The sequence below is a fragment of the Nicotiana tomentosiformis genome, chromosome 8 (genome assembly GCF_000390325.3).
Source record: "Nicotiana tomentosiformis chromosome 8, ASM39032v3, whole genome shotgun sequence".
In the NCBI taxonomy this organism is placed as follows: Eukaryota; Viridiplantae; Streptophyta; class Magnoliopsida; order Solanales; family Solanaceae; genus Nicotiana; species Nicotiana tomentosiformis.
This window is the reverse complement of record NC_090819.1, coordinates 135,747,345-135,766,442: the sequence shown is the minus strand read 5'-3', so window position 1 is coordinate 135,766,442 and position 19,098 is coordinate 135,747,345. Positions and strand designations below refer to the sequence as shown.

Below are 19,098 nucleotides of genomic sequence, written 5' to 3'. Positions count from 1 at the left end.
TTTCATTGTACTGTTAATTTTTAATCAAACAGTATTGTATATTCGGTCCTCATGATCATTCCATGTATTCAGTTAGAGTTCGTGACTCAGTACTACCAGTCTTGGGAAGGTTGTATATTTATATTTGTTCCGCTGTTAGTTTTGATTACTTATAAAAAAATGGCTTCAAAATGTAATTAAAAATCGGCTTACCTAGTCTTAGAGACTAGGTGCCATCACCCTGCGGTGGGATTTTGGGTCATGATACTGACAGCAGAGCTTGAAGAGACAAAGGCTAGAGAACAAAAGAGAGATGAACAATTTGGTACCCTTCAAGTTCAACTAGAAAGGAGGGACGAACAATTTACTCTCCTTCAAGGTCAGCTGGCCAATCTTCTTGCTAGTGGTGTTTTTCCAATTTTCCGGTCTCGTGAGCCTTCCCCATGTACCGACGATGAAGGTTCTAGGAGTGAAGATGGAGATGATGCTAGATAAAACACTCATTGAATGGTGTGTATTGCTAAACAAAGTATTGAACTTGTCAATATTTAGTTGAGACTAGTTTTGAATGATGATTGTATTGTTGATATTATTTTGTTATTGAACATTTTAGTAGTTGTTGTGGTTGGCGTTGTTGTGGTTGTTGTTAGATAATGGTTGTTAGTGTTGGTTAATTATTTTTGTTAGTTAATTGTTGTTGTTGTTGTTAGTTAGTTAGTTAATTGTTGTTGATTAATTATGGTTGAATGGCAGCAATCTAATGCTGTCATTATAGGATGGATATTTGTTGTAATTGGCAGGTGGTATAGCTTAAAAGCAGGTATTTTCTGCCCAGTTTTTACCCAGATTACCTACCGAAATTCGGTCGGAAATTTCCGATCGATTTCGGTCGGTACACATTAGCGACCATCATTTTTCCAACCAATTAAAATCGGTCGCAAATCGATCAATTTTTATCAATTTTCGATTTCGGTCGGATTTGATGGACGGATTTGCACTGTTTTTAGTAGTGTACATTCCACCATTTGGATTTTCACTACTATATGTTATGTATTCAGAAGTAACTATCTACTTTCCAAGAAATTGGTTCCATTGATTGCTTCTCTTGGTATTCAGCAGCTGATCATGAAATTCGCAATGACAAGTTGATAGAGGTAGGTTCTATTTATGAGATTAATAATCATATAAATCTACCTCCAATTCTACCTCGGCGGATAGTTCAAGTCAAGTTCATCAGAGTAGCAATGGTGAGAAAATAACCTGATGCTATAGTACAACTTTTCAGTATGGTGTTAAAAGAATGTAGAAATATGCAGAGAGGAAGCATATTCTATTCTTCTGGTTGCTGAAGGAGGAATTCCTTAAAGCGTTTCGTATTTGATGAAATCAGCGATGAAGAAACTGATGCAACAGTGGAGGAGGACATGAACCTAAAGAGAAAAAGATATACTACTAACTTAATAACTAAAAGGGCAGCTCGGTGCATTAAGCTCCTGCTGTGCGCGGGGTCCGGGGAAGAACCAGACCACAAGGGTCTATTGTACGCAATCTTACCCTACATTTCTGTAAGAGGCTGTTTCCACGACTCGAATTGATAACTACTAGTATGAAAAAGGCAAAGGGTGAATATTGGGCTAGCTAGTATCCCTATTCCTGAGCCTCTGTTGAAAGCGATGGGGCTGAAGTTCATTGAAGATCCTGATTTGGTTGATCATTTGCTCGAGAAAGGAAGCCAGCGTAGATCCTTATTGGATTCCACCACCTGGTTGGAAACACGGAGATGAGATTTCTGTACTTAAAAGGTTTACTAGAGATGATTTCCTATGCTTTTTCGTTATGGATGTCTATGTCCAAAGGAAAATATAACTTAGTTTTTCTTTTCAATATCTTTAAATATTGATTGTATACAGAGACCAGGAGGAGACTATGGTGCTTGAAGAAATTCGAAAGTTGAGAAGGTTAATATAACAGTAACCTGAATTTGCAACTCTAATTTTGTTGGTGAAATAAATACAAACTGTGTATGTATATACAAGAGTTGATACATTTTTCTTTCTATTTGAGCAGAGAGAGGTTGAACTAAGTAATCAATCACAAGTAAGTTACTTTCGATAATGTCATTTGAATTGTTTAGACATTCATATCTCTTTTGACATATGATTGCATATATTTCATTTGACAGGAAGAGTTGAAGAAAGAAGTAAGGGCTTTTATGGAGGTATGCAGTTAAACTCTTTGAATAGATTCTTGGCAAAGGTCCAAATATGTCCATGTACTATACGAAATTGAGCATATTTGTCTTTCGTTAATACTTAACTCAAATATGCTCTTACCGTCACATAGTTGGTTCATATATGCCCTTATTGTTACACAGTTGGCCCATATATGCCCTTTTCGAAACAGAATTCACTCAAACTAATTAGCTCTTTCGTTAATTGTATAAAAGTGTATTACAAACACTATTTCTTTTTTATTAGTACTTTTTTTCTTTACATTTCTCTTTTCTTTCTTCTTTTTTCTTTTCTTCTCTTTTTTTTCCTTTTTCTTTCTCCCTTATCCGTTTCCTCCATTACTGATATCTTCTCCATTTTCGTCACCAATTTCACTTGACAAAACTCATGAATTCCAATTACTAAGAAAATTCTCCCATAAAGTAATCAAGTTCCAATTTCTTTGGCCCTCTAAATAAACGAAATTAAATTGTTCCAAAAATTATGGTTTAAACTTTAAAATAATAAAAACATCTCATCATTTAACAATACTCAAAACACCAAAATATTTAAATTATTTTCAGAAAGATAATTTAATGGTTAAAAGCCTATAGTTCAAGTTGTAGTGTTATAAATTTGAGTCGTTAGTCTTTTTTATCTTTTTTCAGCTGGACATTTTTTATTTTTTTATTAACTATGTAAATTAGGAGTGTACATGGAACGGGTTGGTTCGATTTTTATCAAAACCAAACCAAAGCAATTATATCGGTTTGGATTGTTCGGTTTTGTTGAATTTTTCGGGTTTTTTATTACATAAATATTATTTCAATCTTACTTTGTTAAACTTTTTAGAACTAAATATATGTTCAGTAAAAATTAAAAAATTGGCAAACATATTATCTATAAAAATATTCTTATGGGAGAATTTTCTTAGTAATTGAAATTCATGAGTTTTATCAAGTAAAATTGGTGACGAAAATGGAGAAAACATCAGTAATGGAGGAAATCGGATAAGGGAAAAAGAAAAAGGATAAAAAAAGAGAAAGGTAAAGTAAAAAAAAGTACTAATAAAAAGGAAATAGTGTTTGTAATATACTTTAATACAATTAACTAAAGAGTTAATTAGTTTGAGTGGATTATGTTTCGAAAAGGGCATATATGTGCCAACTGTATAACTCTAAGGGCATATATGGACTACCTATGTGACGGTAAGGGCATATTTGAGCTAAAGTATTAACGAAAGACAAATGTGCTCAATTTCATATAGTACAAGGGCATATTTGGACCTTTTCCGTAGATTCTTTTAGTCAGACATTCTGAATTACTATTTGATAGTTTTACTGGATCTTGATTCAATCTAGTTCCACAACCATTTTATAATAAAATTTGCTCCACATGTTTTCTTGTATTGTACCAAAAATAGCAAAAATCATGCAGTCCAAACTCCAGACAACCGAATATATCACTAAAAATCATTCAACAGTAGAAATCTCATGTAAAGATGCATGAAATATGTGCTCATCAGTTGTATGAGTGATGAATAAGGAAGTAGAGGTACTTTTGAAATTGTAGTGTAACAGCTAATGGCTTATGAATTCAAGAAAAAAATTCAATGTTTTCAACCATTCTTTCTGAAAGGCAAAATACATACTTTATTCATTGAACTTGTACTCATATTTCTCTTACAGACTTGTTAAACACGGGAATAGTATTACACACCTAAACTTTTAAAAGTGTGTCAATTACACACCTTTTTTGCCATGTGTCACACGCGTGTTTTACACATAAAAGATGCGCGTGAAAACTAAAAATTCATCTAAAATTAAGTTTTTTTTTCCTTTTTTTTTCTAACTATTTCCTTTTCAAATTAAAGAAAAAAATACAACCCACTTCTTCTTCCCCAACCCCAAACCCCAGCGTTTCCTCTCCCCCCCCCCGATACTGGCAAGAAAATATAACCAGGGGTTGATACCCTGTATTTTTCAGAAAAAGAATATAATCAGGGGTTAGTACCCTGTATTACTGAAAAGAATGTAGTCATGCGATGGCGTCCTATATTACTGAAAGGAAATGTAACTAGGGGATGGCACCCTTTATTATGGAAAAGAAATGTAACCAGGGGTTGGAGCCCTGTACTACTGAAATGAAAATGAATCCCCTGGGCGAAAAGGTTCTACTTGGGTTAAACTGCGAAAAGCGAGCATGGGCGAAGAATACTTCTACCCGAAATATGAAATGGATCCCCCTAGACGAAAGGTTTCTACCTGGGTTAAACTACGTAAAACAACATGAGCAAAGAGTACTTCTACCCGGAACTATGAGCTGGATCCCCCTAGGCGAAAAGGTTCTACCTGGGTTAACCTAAGTAAAACAACATGAGCGAAGAGTACTTATACCCGGAACTATGAGCTGGATCCCCCTAGGCAAAATAGTTTTACCTGGTTAAGCTATCAAAAATAACCTGAGCGAAGAGTACTTCTATCCGGAACTATGAGTTGGATCCCCTTAGGCAAAAAAGTTCTACCTGGGTTAAGTTACGAAAAACAGCCTGGGAGAAGAGTACTTCTACCCGGAAACTATGAGTTGGATCCCCCTAGGTGAAAAGGTTCTACCTGGGTTAAGCTACGTAAAATAACCTGACCGAAGAGTACTTCTACCCGTAACTAAGAGCTGGATCCCCCTAGGCTAAAGGGTTCTACCTAGGTTAAGCTACGTAAAACATCTGAAGAGTACTTCTACCCAAAACTATGAGCTGGATCCCCCTAGGCGAAAAGGTTCTACTTGGGTTAAACTACGTAAAATAACTTGAGCGAAGAGTACTTCTACCCGGAAACTATGAGTTGGATCCCCCTAGGCGAAAAGGTTCTACCTGGGTTAAGCTACGAAAAACATCCTGAACGAAGAGTACTTCTACCCGGAACTATGAGCTGGATCCCCCTAGGCAAAAAGGTTCTACCTGGGTTAAGCTACGTAAAACAACCTAAGCGAAGAGTACTTCTACCCGGAAACTATGAGCTGGATCCCCCTAGGCGAAAAGGTTCTACCTGGGTTAAGCTACGAAAAACAGCATGGGCGAAGAATACTTCTACCTGTAACTATGAGTTGGATCCCCCTAGGCAAAAAAGTTCTACCTGGGTTAAGCTACGAAAAAAAGCCTGGGTGAAGAGTACTTCTACTCGGAACTATGAGCTGGATTCCCCTAGGCGAAAAGGTTCTACCTGGGTTAAGCTACGAAAAACAACCTGAGCGAAGAGTATTTCTACACGGAACTATGAGCTGGATCCCCCTAGGCGAAAAGGTTCTACCTGGGTTAAGCTACGTAAAATAACCTGAGCGAATAGTACTTCTACCTGGAACTATGAGTTGGATCCCCCTTGGCGTAAAGGTTCTACCTGGGTTAAGCTAAGTAAAACATCTTGGGCGAAGAGTACTTCTACCCGAAACTATGAGCTGGATCTCCCTAGGCAAAAAGGTTCTACTTGGTTTAAGCTACGTAAAACAACCTGAGCGGAGATTATTTCTACCCGGAAACTATGAGTTGGATCCCCTAGGTGAAAAGGTTCTACATGAGTTAAACTACGAAAAACAACCTGGGTGAAGAGTACTTCTACCCGTAATTATGAGCTGGATCCCCCTAGGCTAAAGGGTTCTACCTAGGTTAAGCTACGTAAAACATCTGAAGAGTACTTCTACCCAAAACTATGAGCTGGATCCCCCTAGGCGAAAAGGTTCTACCTGGGTTAAGCTACGTAAAATAACCTGAGCGAAGAGTACTTTTACCCGGAAACTATGAGCTGGATCCCCCTAGGCGAAAAGGTTCTACCTGGGTTAAACTACGAAAAACATCCTGAGCGAAGAGTACTTCTACCCGAAACTATGAGCTGGATCCCCCAAGGCAAAAAGGTTCTACTTGGGTTAAGCTACGTAAAACAACCTGAGCGAAGAGTACTTCTACCCGAAAACTATGAGCTGGATCCCCCTAGGCGAAAAGGTTCTACCTGGGTTAAGATACGAAAAGCAGCCTGGGCGAAGAGTACTTCTACCTGGAACTATGAGCTGGATCCCCCTAGGCAAAAAGGTTCTACCTGGGTTAAGCTACGAAAAACAGTCTAGGCGAAGAGTACTTCTACCCTGAATTATGAGCTAGATCCCCCTAGGCAAAAAAGTTCTACCTGGGTTAAGCTACGTAAATAATCTATAATAGTCATGTATGCTGAAAAGAAAAGAAAATAGAGATTTTACGAAACTCACATTTGGTGACATTCGTCCTTTAGGAATTTCCATTCTGCACTGCTTTGTTCCTGCTTTAAACAAAGAAAAAATGTGAGTTTTAAAAGTGGTGGTCGGTTTGTGGACTTGATGTCTTTGGTATCTTGGCTTTGTGCCCATCTTCTTTTGATGATAATTTCAACCTGCCACTAGATGTTTCGTGAATACCACTTGCATTTCTGGCCCCGGAGAGACTTTGACTTTTCAACCTTTTACATGACGGTTGGTCGAGCGGGACTTAACCTTTTCAACTTTATTTTGCCTTTGTGGCATTTCACTTTCGACTTATTTCCTCCAAAACTTTGAATTTCAGAGCATTGGGGAACCTTTGGCTTTTCAAACTTTGCCAAAACGGTTAGCCACTTGGGACTTAACCTATTCAACTTCATTTTGCCTTGTAGGCACTTTAAATTTGATTTCCTCCTTACAAGAGTTTTTGCTTTCTAAGCATCGGCTCCATGGCCAGTCGGGGTCGACTTGATGATCCTGTCGAGTCTGGGTGCCTTTTTTGCATATTATCTTGTATCAAACGAGAACCCTGTAAATCAGTCTTGCCATCCCTTATTTGCCTTAGTTTTTGGAACACAGTTAGACCGAAAGGGATTCAAAGAACAACAAACAATGGAATGGACAATGAATTTAGACAATAGGTATCCCTTTCGGGGAAAGGAAAGAAGGACTTATCTGGATTACATGCAGACTTCAATGAACATGACATACCTTTTGGACTGGATGCCTGATCTGTGTAAATTGTCTGACTCTCAGAAATTCATCACAACTTTTGCCTCGAAACCGAGAATCCTTGCCCAGGAATGTCCATACCAATTGATGTAAAGATCCTCTTTTCGATCAGTAGTGCCCTTTGCGGGTTTTCACTACTTGACCTCTCTCATTTCTCTTCTCAGCATCGCCTTATAGTGCCCTTTACGGGTTTTCACTAACAAGACTCTTTTATTTTCATTTTATATGTTCATCATCGCCCTATGGTGCCTCTAAGGGTTTTCACCAATAAGACTCTCTTATTTTATTTCTCTCATTTGGTTGTATCAGATCCAAATAATTATATCCTCCAATTCTTGAACATTCTCGATGATTGATCAGAAGGACTTGAAAAGAATTTGGGTAAAAAAACTTTGGATTAAATTATAACTTTGGAACCTTTAAGGTGAAACCATCGACGAACTATTGTAAAATCTGCCACAGTTTTAGTTTTTTTTTTTTTTTTTTGGAAATATGAATTTTTATTTTGGTGTGACTAAACCCCAGAGAGAGGTTGTATGCGTACCCTTTCGGAATCAAGTCGAACGTAGTGAATGAACTTGTTTGGATTTTTGTTTTGTTTTCTTTTTCTTCTTCTTCTTCTTCTTCTTCTTTTTTTTCCTTTTTTTTTCTTTTTTCTTTCTTGTTTCTTCTTTTTTTTAATAACATCTTCAGGTTCCAAAGAGGGTAATCAAAAAAAGGTAACCGGCTCAAAAGTGTTAGCAAAAGGTTGATGGTGTTTGGATAGCGAGAATGAAAGCCTTGGTCGTCCCAATCAGAGAACATTAATGCTACATAGAGGGTCAAACATAGTACCTTTTGATTGCACCCGCATTGACAGTTGTTTCAGGGATATGTTTTCGATGCTTCCCAGGTACAACGCTCTCTTTTGGCAATACTCTCATTATAATGTATGGACTTTTCCAATTTGGAGCCAATTTTCCTTTAGCTTCTTCATGAGGTGGGAGGATACGTCTCAGAATGAGTTGTCCTATTTCAAATTTCTCAGGTCACACTTTCTTGTTGTAGACACGGGCCATTCTTTGTTGGTACAACTGCCAGTGGCAAACTACGGCCAATCGTTTCTCGTCAATCAGTGCCAATTGTTCCAATCGGTTCTTGACCCAATCTTTATCCTCAATCTCGATTTCAACAATGATCCGAATAGAGAGAATTTTAACTTTTGCTGATTTCATTCGGACTTGGCTTAGGCCTACTGTTCCAATTCTTTGTTTATTTTCTCACAAGCCTTATCTTCAACACATTCTGCTTCTTGATTCATTATTTCGAGGTCTGACAGCATTTTAGGATCTGGGCATGAAGTCCGCAAGCATGTTATGTTATTAAAATCTACATTAACAGAACTGAAAAGAGAATATGGAAGGTGACAAGATTAAGAAAAGAGACATTCCTTTACAATCAAATATTAATTTTATTTGATTTAATTTTTATTTTATTTTTAAAGATAAAAGGGTTTACATCAAAAAGTAAGACAATAAAAGTAAAACGTCCGGATTACGCCCTGAAATAATCTAGACGCAGAAAAGATAGCGAGACCGGCTACCGAGACTCCCATATGACAGAGAACTTTTCAGGTTTGGTGCCCGTTTTTAGGTTTCTCTTCTGCCGCGGCAATGGCTACTGAGGCTTTCAGTGCTGGATCAAATTCCTCATCTTCACAGATCATTCTAACTACTGGCCCATTGGTGTGAGTAGGCAGAGGATTGTTCATCATATTAGGGGCTTCTTCCTCCCTAAGCACTATTGCCTTGACCTCGATGAAGTCTTCCACTGCTCTCTTAAGAGTCCAACAGTCTTCTGTATCATGTCTCACTGCTCCAGAGTGGTATTCACATCTAGGATTAGCCCGGTACGAGGGGGACTCGGGGTTTGGCCGGTTCGGGGCTATTGGCTACAGTAGACCTAGCCTAACTAGCTTTTGGAAAAAGCTCGAGTATGATTCACCAACAGGGGTGAACTGATTCCTTCTAGGGAGGTCATTTTTTTTTCATATTTTGGTTTCTTTTTCTTTCTCTTTTTGTTATTTTTCGCTCTTTGTTTTTCTCTGTTATTTTTTGTCACTCTTTTCTTTCTTTTTCACTCAATATTTTTTTCTTTTTTTCGGTTTATTTTTTACTAAATTTGTTTATGGCTATGATCGAATCCGATGGAAATTGCCTAAATATCTCACATCCGATGAAAATCAGACCCACATAGTTCAAGAGAAGATCAGGAATAGTAAATAAACTAACTCTTTTTTTTACTCATATACAAAACAGATCACAAAAACTTCTAACAAATAAAATATTTTTAAATTGTGAATTTTGAATTTTGATTTTTTTATTTTTGGGAAATTTTTGAAAAGAAAACTTCTTTAAGAATAAAGAAAATATTTTTGGATTTTGAGTTTTTCTTTTTTTATATATATATATATATTATGTTTCTTTTTTGGTAATTTTCGAAAGAAAGAAAATATTTTTTTTTTAGATTTTGATTTTTTTGAGAATTTTTTAAAAGAAAGACTTCTAAAGAAGAAAGAAAATATTATTATTTTTTTATTTCGATTTTTATTTTATGTTTTCCGAAGAAAGATTTCTAAAGAAGGAAAAAAAACATATTTTTGGATTTTGATTTGGTTTTCTTTTTCGAATGAAAGACTTCTAAAAAGAAAGGAAATATTTTTGATTTTTTATTTTATTTTATTTTATTTGGGATTTTCTAATGAAAGATTTCTAAAGAAGGAATTAAATGAAAATATTTTTTTATTTTTAAAAATTGGGCCCGGAACCTATGAGATTTGCCTACGTATCTCACATCCGGTGAGAATCAAACCCGCATAGTTCGGTCAAAATCGACTACGTTCTTTTCTTTTTTTATTTTTATAAAAATTAATCTTTAACAACTATTCGCATTAGACCACATTATTTTTTTTATCTGTTTATTCAACTGATTTATGCTAAAGTCGATCAACATGCAAGCCTCCCAAATAATGTAACAAATAGCACATAACATGACATAATAGTCTCAACAAGGTACATGTCCTAAAGCAGAACTCGGCTCCTGTGTCGACCCTTTCTAAGTCAAATGCACGTAATGCAAATAATGCGGACCTACTAGAAATATCTGGCATGAGGTTTATTCTTCTAGGTTTAAATCCTGATGGAGAAGGTATCTAGACTGGCTTACTCGAGCGGACAACTCGACCCGAGGAGGGTCAGCGTACCGATAACATTGATTTCCGGCTTAGCTGGTGGTTCTCCTTGCCTAAAATATGTGTGACTTAAATCCTTCACCGGGTGACAAGCACCTTGGCTATCTCAAAGAAAGCGGGCTATGTCAAGCAAATGCTCAATTAATTTCAAGAAGACTCAAAGGGGTGCGTGAGAAGATAATTTATATGTACAGTTCAACAATATCAAAGCGGTAAAAAGTGGGAAAATAGCACATTAGGCACCAATAAATCACAATATATACAAAATTAATAAAGCCAAATAAAAATCAATATGTACAAGTTCGAATTCTAGTTGAGATCCCCAGCAGAGTCGCCAGAGCTGTCACATCCCTTTTGTATCCCCCCCCCCCAAAAGATATATATTATGGCTTATTGTGGGTTAAAAAATTTTTTTAATTAAAGTGACAAATTTGAGTGGGGATTATTTTATTTACAGAGTCGCCACTTGAAATTGATTTTTTGGGTGTTCCATGTCACCTTTTATTTGAATCCCTAGTCAAAGGAAGGTTTGACTTTATTATTATTGGTCTGCGAAAATAAAGTTCGGGTAAGGAATTATATTGACTAGGGAGAAGGTGTAAGACATTCCCCTAGTCCCGTGGTTCTAGCACGGTCGCTTTATTGACTACATTTGGCTTGAACTAATTTTGGATAAACTGTGATTTATTAGTTTTCATGCTTTATCTATCCGCTTTTAATTATTAAAATATAAAATTATCTTTGAAACGAATCACGTGTGTGAATCCGTTTTGTTTATTGTGCCAAAATCATGTCACGCGTAAGTGTACACAATTAATAATATTTTATTATATTAAGATTGTTTTGACCAAAGTTGCGCGAACACATACTTCGGTTTTAATTTTGAAAATCACAATTATGCCACGTAAAGGTAAACATAATCGTGATAAACTAATTAAAAGCGTGCCTAAAGCACTCTAACGATGTTCATTATTCTTCCTAAACTTTGAGATTATTGTGAGGTCATGAATTATGGAATTACTTGTGGAAGAAGTGTATGATTTTAGATATTTGAATAAATAAACTATCATATACCAATACCCTATAGCCCAACAATCGAAGCCCAAACTTATTAGGGTCCAAATCTTTCCGACTTTAAAGTAAGCTTGAATACCATATTTCTAGAAACATAATTAAGCATATAACTTTTAAGGACAAATTTATATTATTATTTATAAAATTTAAAGGCAAATAAATAAAATCACATGAAATAAGATAGGAAAGAATAAGCCTTTAATGCAAAATTTCCAATTAAATAAGTCTTCAAGAACAGGTACAATAACTAAGACGAACGTCAAACAAGCATAAGCGAAGAAGAATATCAAAGCTAATGAACGGAGCTCCAACGGAATTCTCGACCTCGACTATTGACTCCACTGTTTAGCGCGTGAAAATTGATGTTTTGAAGTATTTTTTGTTGGGTTTTGGGTGCTGGATTTTTCGAAAGAAAGACGAAGAAAGAATGGCACGAGTAGAAATTCCCTTAGCGTAGAAGAAGAAAAATAATTTCTCTCAATTCCCTCCTCCCTTCTTTTTTTTTCTTTCTCACTCACATTTCTCTTCTATTTATAGAAAACAAATTTCGAATTTTTTCAGATTTTTTTATTTATTATTTATTAATTAAAACAAAATCTCACTTCCCATTTTTCTTCTTTTTTAAAAAAAATAATTCTCCACTTTCCTCTACTTTTATTTTTTAATTTTTCTCTTTTTTTACTTTACTTTTTTTTATTTTCCACTTATTTTACTTCTTTTTTTTTAAATTTCCACTTATTTTACTTTTCTTTTTTAAATTTCCACTTTCAATTACTTTTAAAAAAATTCAGCTACCTTTACTTTTATTTTTTAATTCCAACTTTCTTTTACTTTTCATTTTTAAAATTTTCACACTCTTTTATTTTTATATTTTAAATTTTCCACTTTCTTTTACTTTTATATTAAACAATTTTCACCTACTTTTACTTTTACTTTTACTTTTTTATTCCATACTTTTAATTTTTCCATTATTTTATTCCTATCCGAAAATTTTAAAAAAAATATTTAGTTTTTTCGGTTTTTTTAAATTATATTTTATTTTAAAATAAATATAAAAAATAAAAATAATACTAATAGTAATAATTTGACCTTTTAAATTATTTTTAATTCTTACCCTATATAAAAAAAATATAACAAAGCTAAAAAATATATATATGAAATTTCTAAAAATATTTACATAGTAGAAGGTGATAAAAATTCAAATATAATCAAAAATTAGGTGTTCACAACTATCATAATAGAGAAGAAATATTACACTATGCTTTAAGTAGGATAGAAGAAGGGGTTGATTTGGGTAAGGGAACTTCGAACAATCAAGGTTCAAAGAGAACTCTCTTCTACATTGAAAGCAAGCATATTGATTTAAGTAAGGGAACTTTATTCTTTTTTAAATAACACTTCTTCACTTCTTTACGTTTTAAATTTTGTTTATGTTATGTTTATAAAAAAAATTACTGTTTCTGCAGCAAAATGTTGCCCAGATTCTTATATGTTTACTACAGTTGTTTGGATTAAAATCTCATCTTATTTTAACTGCATCTTTTGTGGATTCTTCATTCTTCCTCTAAATAAACTATTTTTTTTTTCTTTTTTTGTTTAACTTTAGGCGCAATAGGGGATTATCACCATCAATAAAGTCAAAGCATTTAACAAAGAAGATCAAGATTTTCTACTACAGAAAGAGAAAAACACTTCATATGACGAAGAAAAGGATTCTGTTGATTCTACTGTCTGTTGGGTGCATCCTTCAATTAACCAATTTGTGCGTTCTTCTTCTACATTTTCAAACTTGCATACTAAATGTTGATTCTTGTGCTTATTCTTCATTTGCAAATATCTAATTGTAAGGAATATTGCAGAATTACTTTAAATTATACCATCGTACTATTTTCTTACAAATAAATATTTATCGGGAATAATAATAATTGAAAAACTTCCAACTTCACAACTAAATGCTCAATATGTTTAGAAATTCTCTTATGCAAAGAGAAGCGTATAATAACATCTATATTTCCATAAAATTTGGTTAGGAGATAATTGTTGATTTTTGAGGATTTAACACTTTGCAAACTGTCTTTTAATAGGAGTCAAACTCTGATCAGATACTTAGGCGTACTTTGCTGGTGAGAGTTAAAAACTTTGTTGTAGACCTTAAGTTGGTCATTTCGTGTAGTCATCGATATTTTATCTAACTTCATATGTTAATGCAAATGGTTAAATTCAAGAGGAGATAAAGAAATGAAAAAAGGGCACTTGAGAATGACTTTAAAGTCAATGGCAGAAAAATAGAGTGACGGTACAAACAAGGATTTTTACGTGCTAACCACTAAGATTCGTATTCTCTCAAAAAGTTCAAAAGTTAAAAAATTAGAGAAGATTGTATCCAACTAAAAATAAAGAGTATAAACCCATAATATAAAACTAGAAGAAGTCTATCACAAAGATGTTGGACACAAATTTTAAAAAGTTGGTTAACCAAACTCATTGGTTCGCATAACTTCAATACAACACTCCAAGCATGGTGAAGAAAAAACAGATCATTGACTCTAAATAGCAATTATTTAGGCTAACACCTTTAAGACTCCTATAGGGAGCTTAGAACTAAATAAAGAGTTGTTAATGGATACGTACCTCTGATAAATTACTCTTTTCAATATACGGGTTACTCTGCATTGTATGTTCATGTTCCTGATTGATTTATTGAGAAAATAATCTTAAATCTCAACTTCATAAACACGTAAATAGAGAAAGCGAGTCTTTGATTTAATAGACCAAATTAAAGTTTAGCTACTCCCTCCGTCCCAATTTATACGAGGATCGACTTATTCCGGAGTTAAACAACTCTTTCTTTGACTATGATTTTCTCTAATTCTTTTCATATACTGTAAATTATTAATTATGCAAACTTATAGTACTTTTTATGTAGTTATCAAATATGTAAATTTTATTAAAAAATACTTGAAGAATCTATGTTTGAAATTGAGTCAAAGAAAGAGCTATCTGACTCCCCAAATAGGTTAATCCTCATATAAATTGGAATAGAGAGAGTATATCTTATGTGATATGGATGGTAAGAACAAAGGTATGATGCTATATCTTTTGGTATCGCTATTTTGTTGGTATATATGTGTATGTACTTTCGAATATTCAAGTATAAAGTGCACTAAGATGATTCACTCGAGATGATGCAGGTTTTATATTCCCTATTTTCACTAGCATTCTGCTAGGATAATCACCTTTTTACCCATTATTTGGATGCTCTAAACTTTACTATCAATCTATGGTAACGGAAATTCATATGGGCAAAATTTATGTGTGTGTTTTGTGTGTTCGTCTACTCAAGTTTATTATGCAGTTTTGTTGGCCCAAGTGAAGTTTCATTTTGATGATTGACAAAGAAACTTGTGCATGAACTAGGTCCATCCACAGTGTACACAGACACAGACAGAATTCGAGCATAAGGGATGCACGTGAGGGAGATAAGTTTAACCTGTTATATCTGATATCTCCTGATCGAAAAGGTTGCATAAATGATAAGGAGAAGGACTCCTTACTCGAAGAGAAATTTATCCAAGATAAGGGAGGAGTTAAAAGTTGAAGATAACTAGAACTCTTCCATCAAGGAAGAGTATAACATTGGAACTCTAGTTATTTCTTAATCTACTAACTCTATATATTGCATGATGTTCTCATTCTACTGGTACGCACAAAAGCTGAAGTTAAACATGAGTTGAGAGCAAAATAGCAAGGCATTTTGCAAGTAATTCCTGTGTGAACCTGAAGTTACATGAATCAAATAGAAGAACCAGTTCCAAGCGTCTGTCTTTTATTCTAGTTTCATTGTAGTAAGTGGTTTTCAAATTATACCTTTCAGTTTTATCTAGAAGCAATTGTATTAGGTACTATGAGTATTCAAGTTAGAGTTAAATTGAAGTTGTCGTAACAGTTAGAGGTTGGTTGCCACAACGGGATTAGAGTTAATCCTTAGGTTTACAAAGAGTTTTGTAAATACTGTTTTGGCTCAGTGATTTAGTGAAGTGTTGGGAAAATTTTTACTGATTAGTAGGTCGTGGTTTTTTCACCTTTTGAGCCGGTGTTTTCCACGTAAAAATACTTGTGTTCTTTACTTTCCGTATTTACTATTTCCGCAACAATAGTATAAGGAACACTTAGAAAAACCAGGTCCTTCTATAATCAGTGCACGTAAAAATTGGATACCACACAAATTATCCCTCCCCCTCTTGTGTGGCATTGACGTATAAAAAAATCAATTGGTATCAGAGCGGGTTATCCTTGAAGAGGCTAACACCTTAGGAGAAAATCAAGACGAGTGCACTACCTGGAAACTAGGAAGGGTAATCCACTACTAGGCCACCACTCTTCAATGGCCAGTACTACTCTTGGTGGAAAAATAGGATGAGAGATCACATTATAGGAGAGGACTATGAGTTATGGGACATTGTCACCGATGGTCCACTGGCTACCATGAAGATAAATGTTGAAGGAGTAGAGGTGCCAAAGACAATAGCAGATTGCACTGCTGAGGACTTGAGGAAATGGGAGAAGAATGCTAAAGCCAAGAAATAGCTTGTTTGTGGACTTGGTCCAGATGAGTACAGCAGGATCCAAAGTTGTACCACTGCTAAGGAAATTTGGGACACTCTGCAAGTGGCTCATGAAGAAACACCTCAGGTGAAGAGATCCAGAGGAACTCTACTGTATTCTCAATATGAGAACTTTACTATGAAGGAAGGAGAAATCATTCAAGAGATGTACACAAGGTTCACTACATTGACAAATGAACTAAAGTCTCTTGGAAGGATTATTCCTGAAGAAGATAGAGTCGAGAAGATATTGACAAGGGTTCTGCCTGTTACTTGGGAGAGCAAAATTACTGCCATTCAGGAATCAAATAAAATTCCCACCCTCCCACTAGATGAATTAATTGGAAATCTTACTGCCTATGAACTTAGGAGACAAACCATGATAATGGATGTACCTAAGAAGGAAAGGAGTCTGGCACTCAAAATCACTGAAGGTTCTAGTCTAAAAGATGATGAAATGGCTATGATCACCAAGGACTTCAAGAAGTACTTTAGGAAAGGAAAAGGTCCTTCAAGAAGTGGAAGCTATAGTAAGTCAAAAGTTCCTGAGAAGCAAACCAGTGATGGATGCTACAAGTGTGGAAAGACTGATCACCATATCAAGAACTGTCATCAATGGGAAATTGAATGGAAGAAGGAAATAATTGAACGAACGAACAGGAAGAAGGAACAAGTTCAACCCAAGAAAAGCAAAGGATCAACCAAGGCTATGGTCGCTGCTTGGGGAGAAAGCTCATATGAAAGCTCAGATGATTATGATGGGGATGAACAAGCACTTATGGCCATTGGATAATCTGATGAAGAAACTGAGGTAAGTGTAATTCATCTCAAAGACAAGATTAAATTATTGTCTAAAGAAAGGTTATCTAAGTTACTTCTAGAACTAATTGATGAATCTGAAGATGTAAACAATGAAAAGGAACAGTTGCCTAAAGAATGTGCGATTTTGAAGGCTAAGTGCAAAAATTTAGAACTTAGGGTTAGTGAGACTGTAAGTGAAAATACTGTATTGAAGAACCAGGTCCATGCACTGGACTCAACTGTTCTAGAACTTAGATATGAAAATCTAAAGCTGGAAATTAGGTACTGGTAAAAAGACATTTGATCACACACAACTCACTCTAGAAGAAAATGTAAGAAAAATGAAAGGTGAGTTGTAAAAAAGGGATGAGCAGGTGAGAATCCTAAAAAAGGATTTAAGCAAGGTCAAGCATGAGCTAGATAGAACTTGTAAATGGAACAAGTCCTCCGATGCACTTTCATGGCTATAGGAACACCATAGTAGCAATAGAAGAGGACGTGGCTTTGGGAATCTAGCACCTAAATGGGATCCCAAAATCAAGTACCTCACACTTCCTGAGAACAAGTTTTGCACACATTGTGGTAAAACAGGTCACTATAAAAGTGAATACACTACAAAAGAAAAGGCAAGTCAAAAGAACAAAGAATTTGTTCAAGGGAAGAATAGACTACCTAGTTGGGCTAAAAAGAATTTGATTCATCCTTTTGCCTATAGAAAGGAACCCAAACTAGTTTGGGTTCCTAAGACTAACCCCTGATTTTCTTTTACAGGTCCAAGTGAAGGGGAGCAGCCAAATATGGTACATAGATAGTGGCTGCTCAAAGCACATGACAGGAAACAAGAACCAATTCATTTCACTTGAGGACCTTAAACGAGGTAATGTCTCCTTTGGAAATGGGAAGAAAGGTGAGATAATTGGGGTTGGAAAGGTAGGTAAGACTGATTCTCACTCTATTGAGAACGTCTACTTGATAGATGGGCTGAAGTACAGTCTAATAAGTGTATCACAATTATGTGATGGAGGTAACATGGTAGCATTCACATCTATCAAATGCTTTTTGATTAATCTTACCACTAACAAGATAGTTTTGCAGGGGAAAAGAGTGAACAACATATATGTTGTAGATCTGTCCACACTTTCAGAAAATGAACTCACTTTCTTAAGTGTGTTGGTGTCACGACCCGAAATTCCCACCTTCGGATCGTGATGGTCCCTAACATTTCACTTGCTAGGCAAACCAACGTTAGAATGATATTAACAAATTTTTAAACAATTTTTAAATTTATTAATAACAAATAAGTAAACGCGGAAGTACGGTCTGAAATATAGTGATTAATCCATAAAAGACAACGGTGTCTAAATACCATCCCAAAATTGGTGTCACAAGTGCACGAGCTTCTAGAATAAATATAAATAAAGGCCTGAATAAAATAAAGTTGTTTGGAAATAAACACACAGCTAAAGTAAAGTAGACGGGGACTTCAGAACTGCAAACGTCATGCAGTTATACCTCAAGTATCCTCTGAGTAGCTGATATCCGAGCAAGTCTATGGTATGTCGTTAGGAACAACTCTAAAATCTGTACAAGAAATGCAGAGTGTAATATCAGTACAACCGACCCCATGTACTGGTAAGTGTTGACCTAACCTCGACGAAGTAGTGACGAGGCTAAGGCGGGTCACTTACATTACCTGTACGCAATATTAGTAACAACAATAATAATAGAAATAAATCAGGTAACTCGTTTATAATAATTGAAGCCAACTCAGCAGGCATAACCAATTATCATTTCCATCAATTCTGTTGCAGCGTGCAACCCGCTCTCACAATATATTCACATTCAATTCTATTGTAGCGTGCAACCCGCTCTCACAATATATTCACATTCAGTTCTGTTGCGGTGTACAACCCGCTTCTCCAATATATTCATTTTAATCAAGTCTATTGCGGTGTGCAACCCGATCTCCTAATATATATATATATATATATATATATATATATATATATATATATATATGTCGAATTTTAAATAAGTTTGTTGTGGCGTGCAACCCGATCCTCCAATATGGACCTTTAATAAGTCTGTTGCGGCGTGGAACCCGATCCTCCAATATGGACTTTTTAATAAGTCTGTTGCGGCGTGCAACCCGATCCTCCAATATATTCCTCCAATATATTCATTATAATCA

The 19,098-nt window shown here is 35.2% G+C and overlaps 1 protein-coding gene and 1 long non-coding RNA gene across 2 annotated transcripts; both read left to right on the top strand.

The window, feature by feature from the left end:
• Positions 1-767: 767 nt before the first annotated feature.
• Positions 768-2,200, top strand: LOC117275513 (uncharacterized). Its single transcript, XR_004505696.2, has 4 exons — positions 768-1,781; positions 1,890-1,937; positions 2,047-2,076; positions 2,162-2,200. It is a non-coding gene; the product is annotated as an uncharacterized lncRNA (long non-coding RNA).
• Positions 2,201-16,491: 14,291 nt separating this feature from the next.
• Positions 16,492-16,899, top strand: LOC138898204 (uncharacterized). The gene has a single exon (XM_070184251.1). It carries the CDS (start codon positions 16,492-16,494, stop codon positions 16,897-16,899), a length of 408 nt encoding a protein of 135 aa, XP_070040352.1.
• The last annotated feature ends 2,199 nt before the right edge of the window (positions 16,900-19,098 follow it).

Coding starts and splice junctions, on each gene's coding strand:
- LOC138898204 (XM_070184251.1), top strand. CDS start 16,492: ATGGATGTACCTAAGAAGGAAAGGAGTCTGGCACTCAAAATCACTGAA.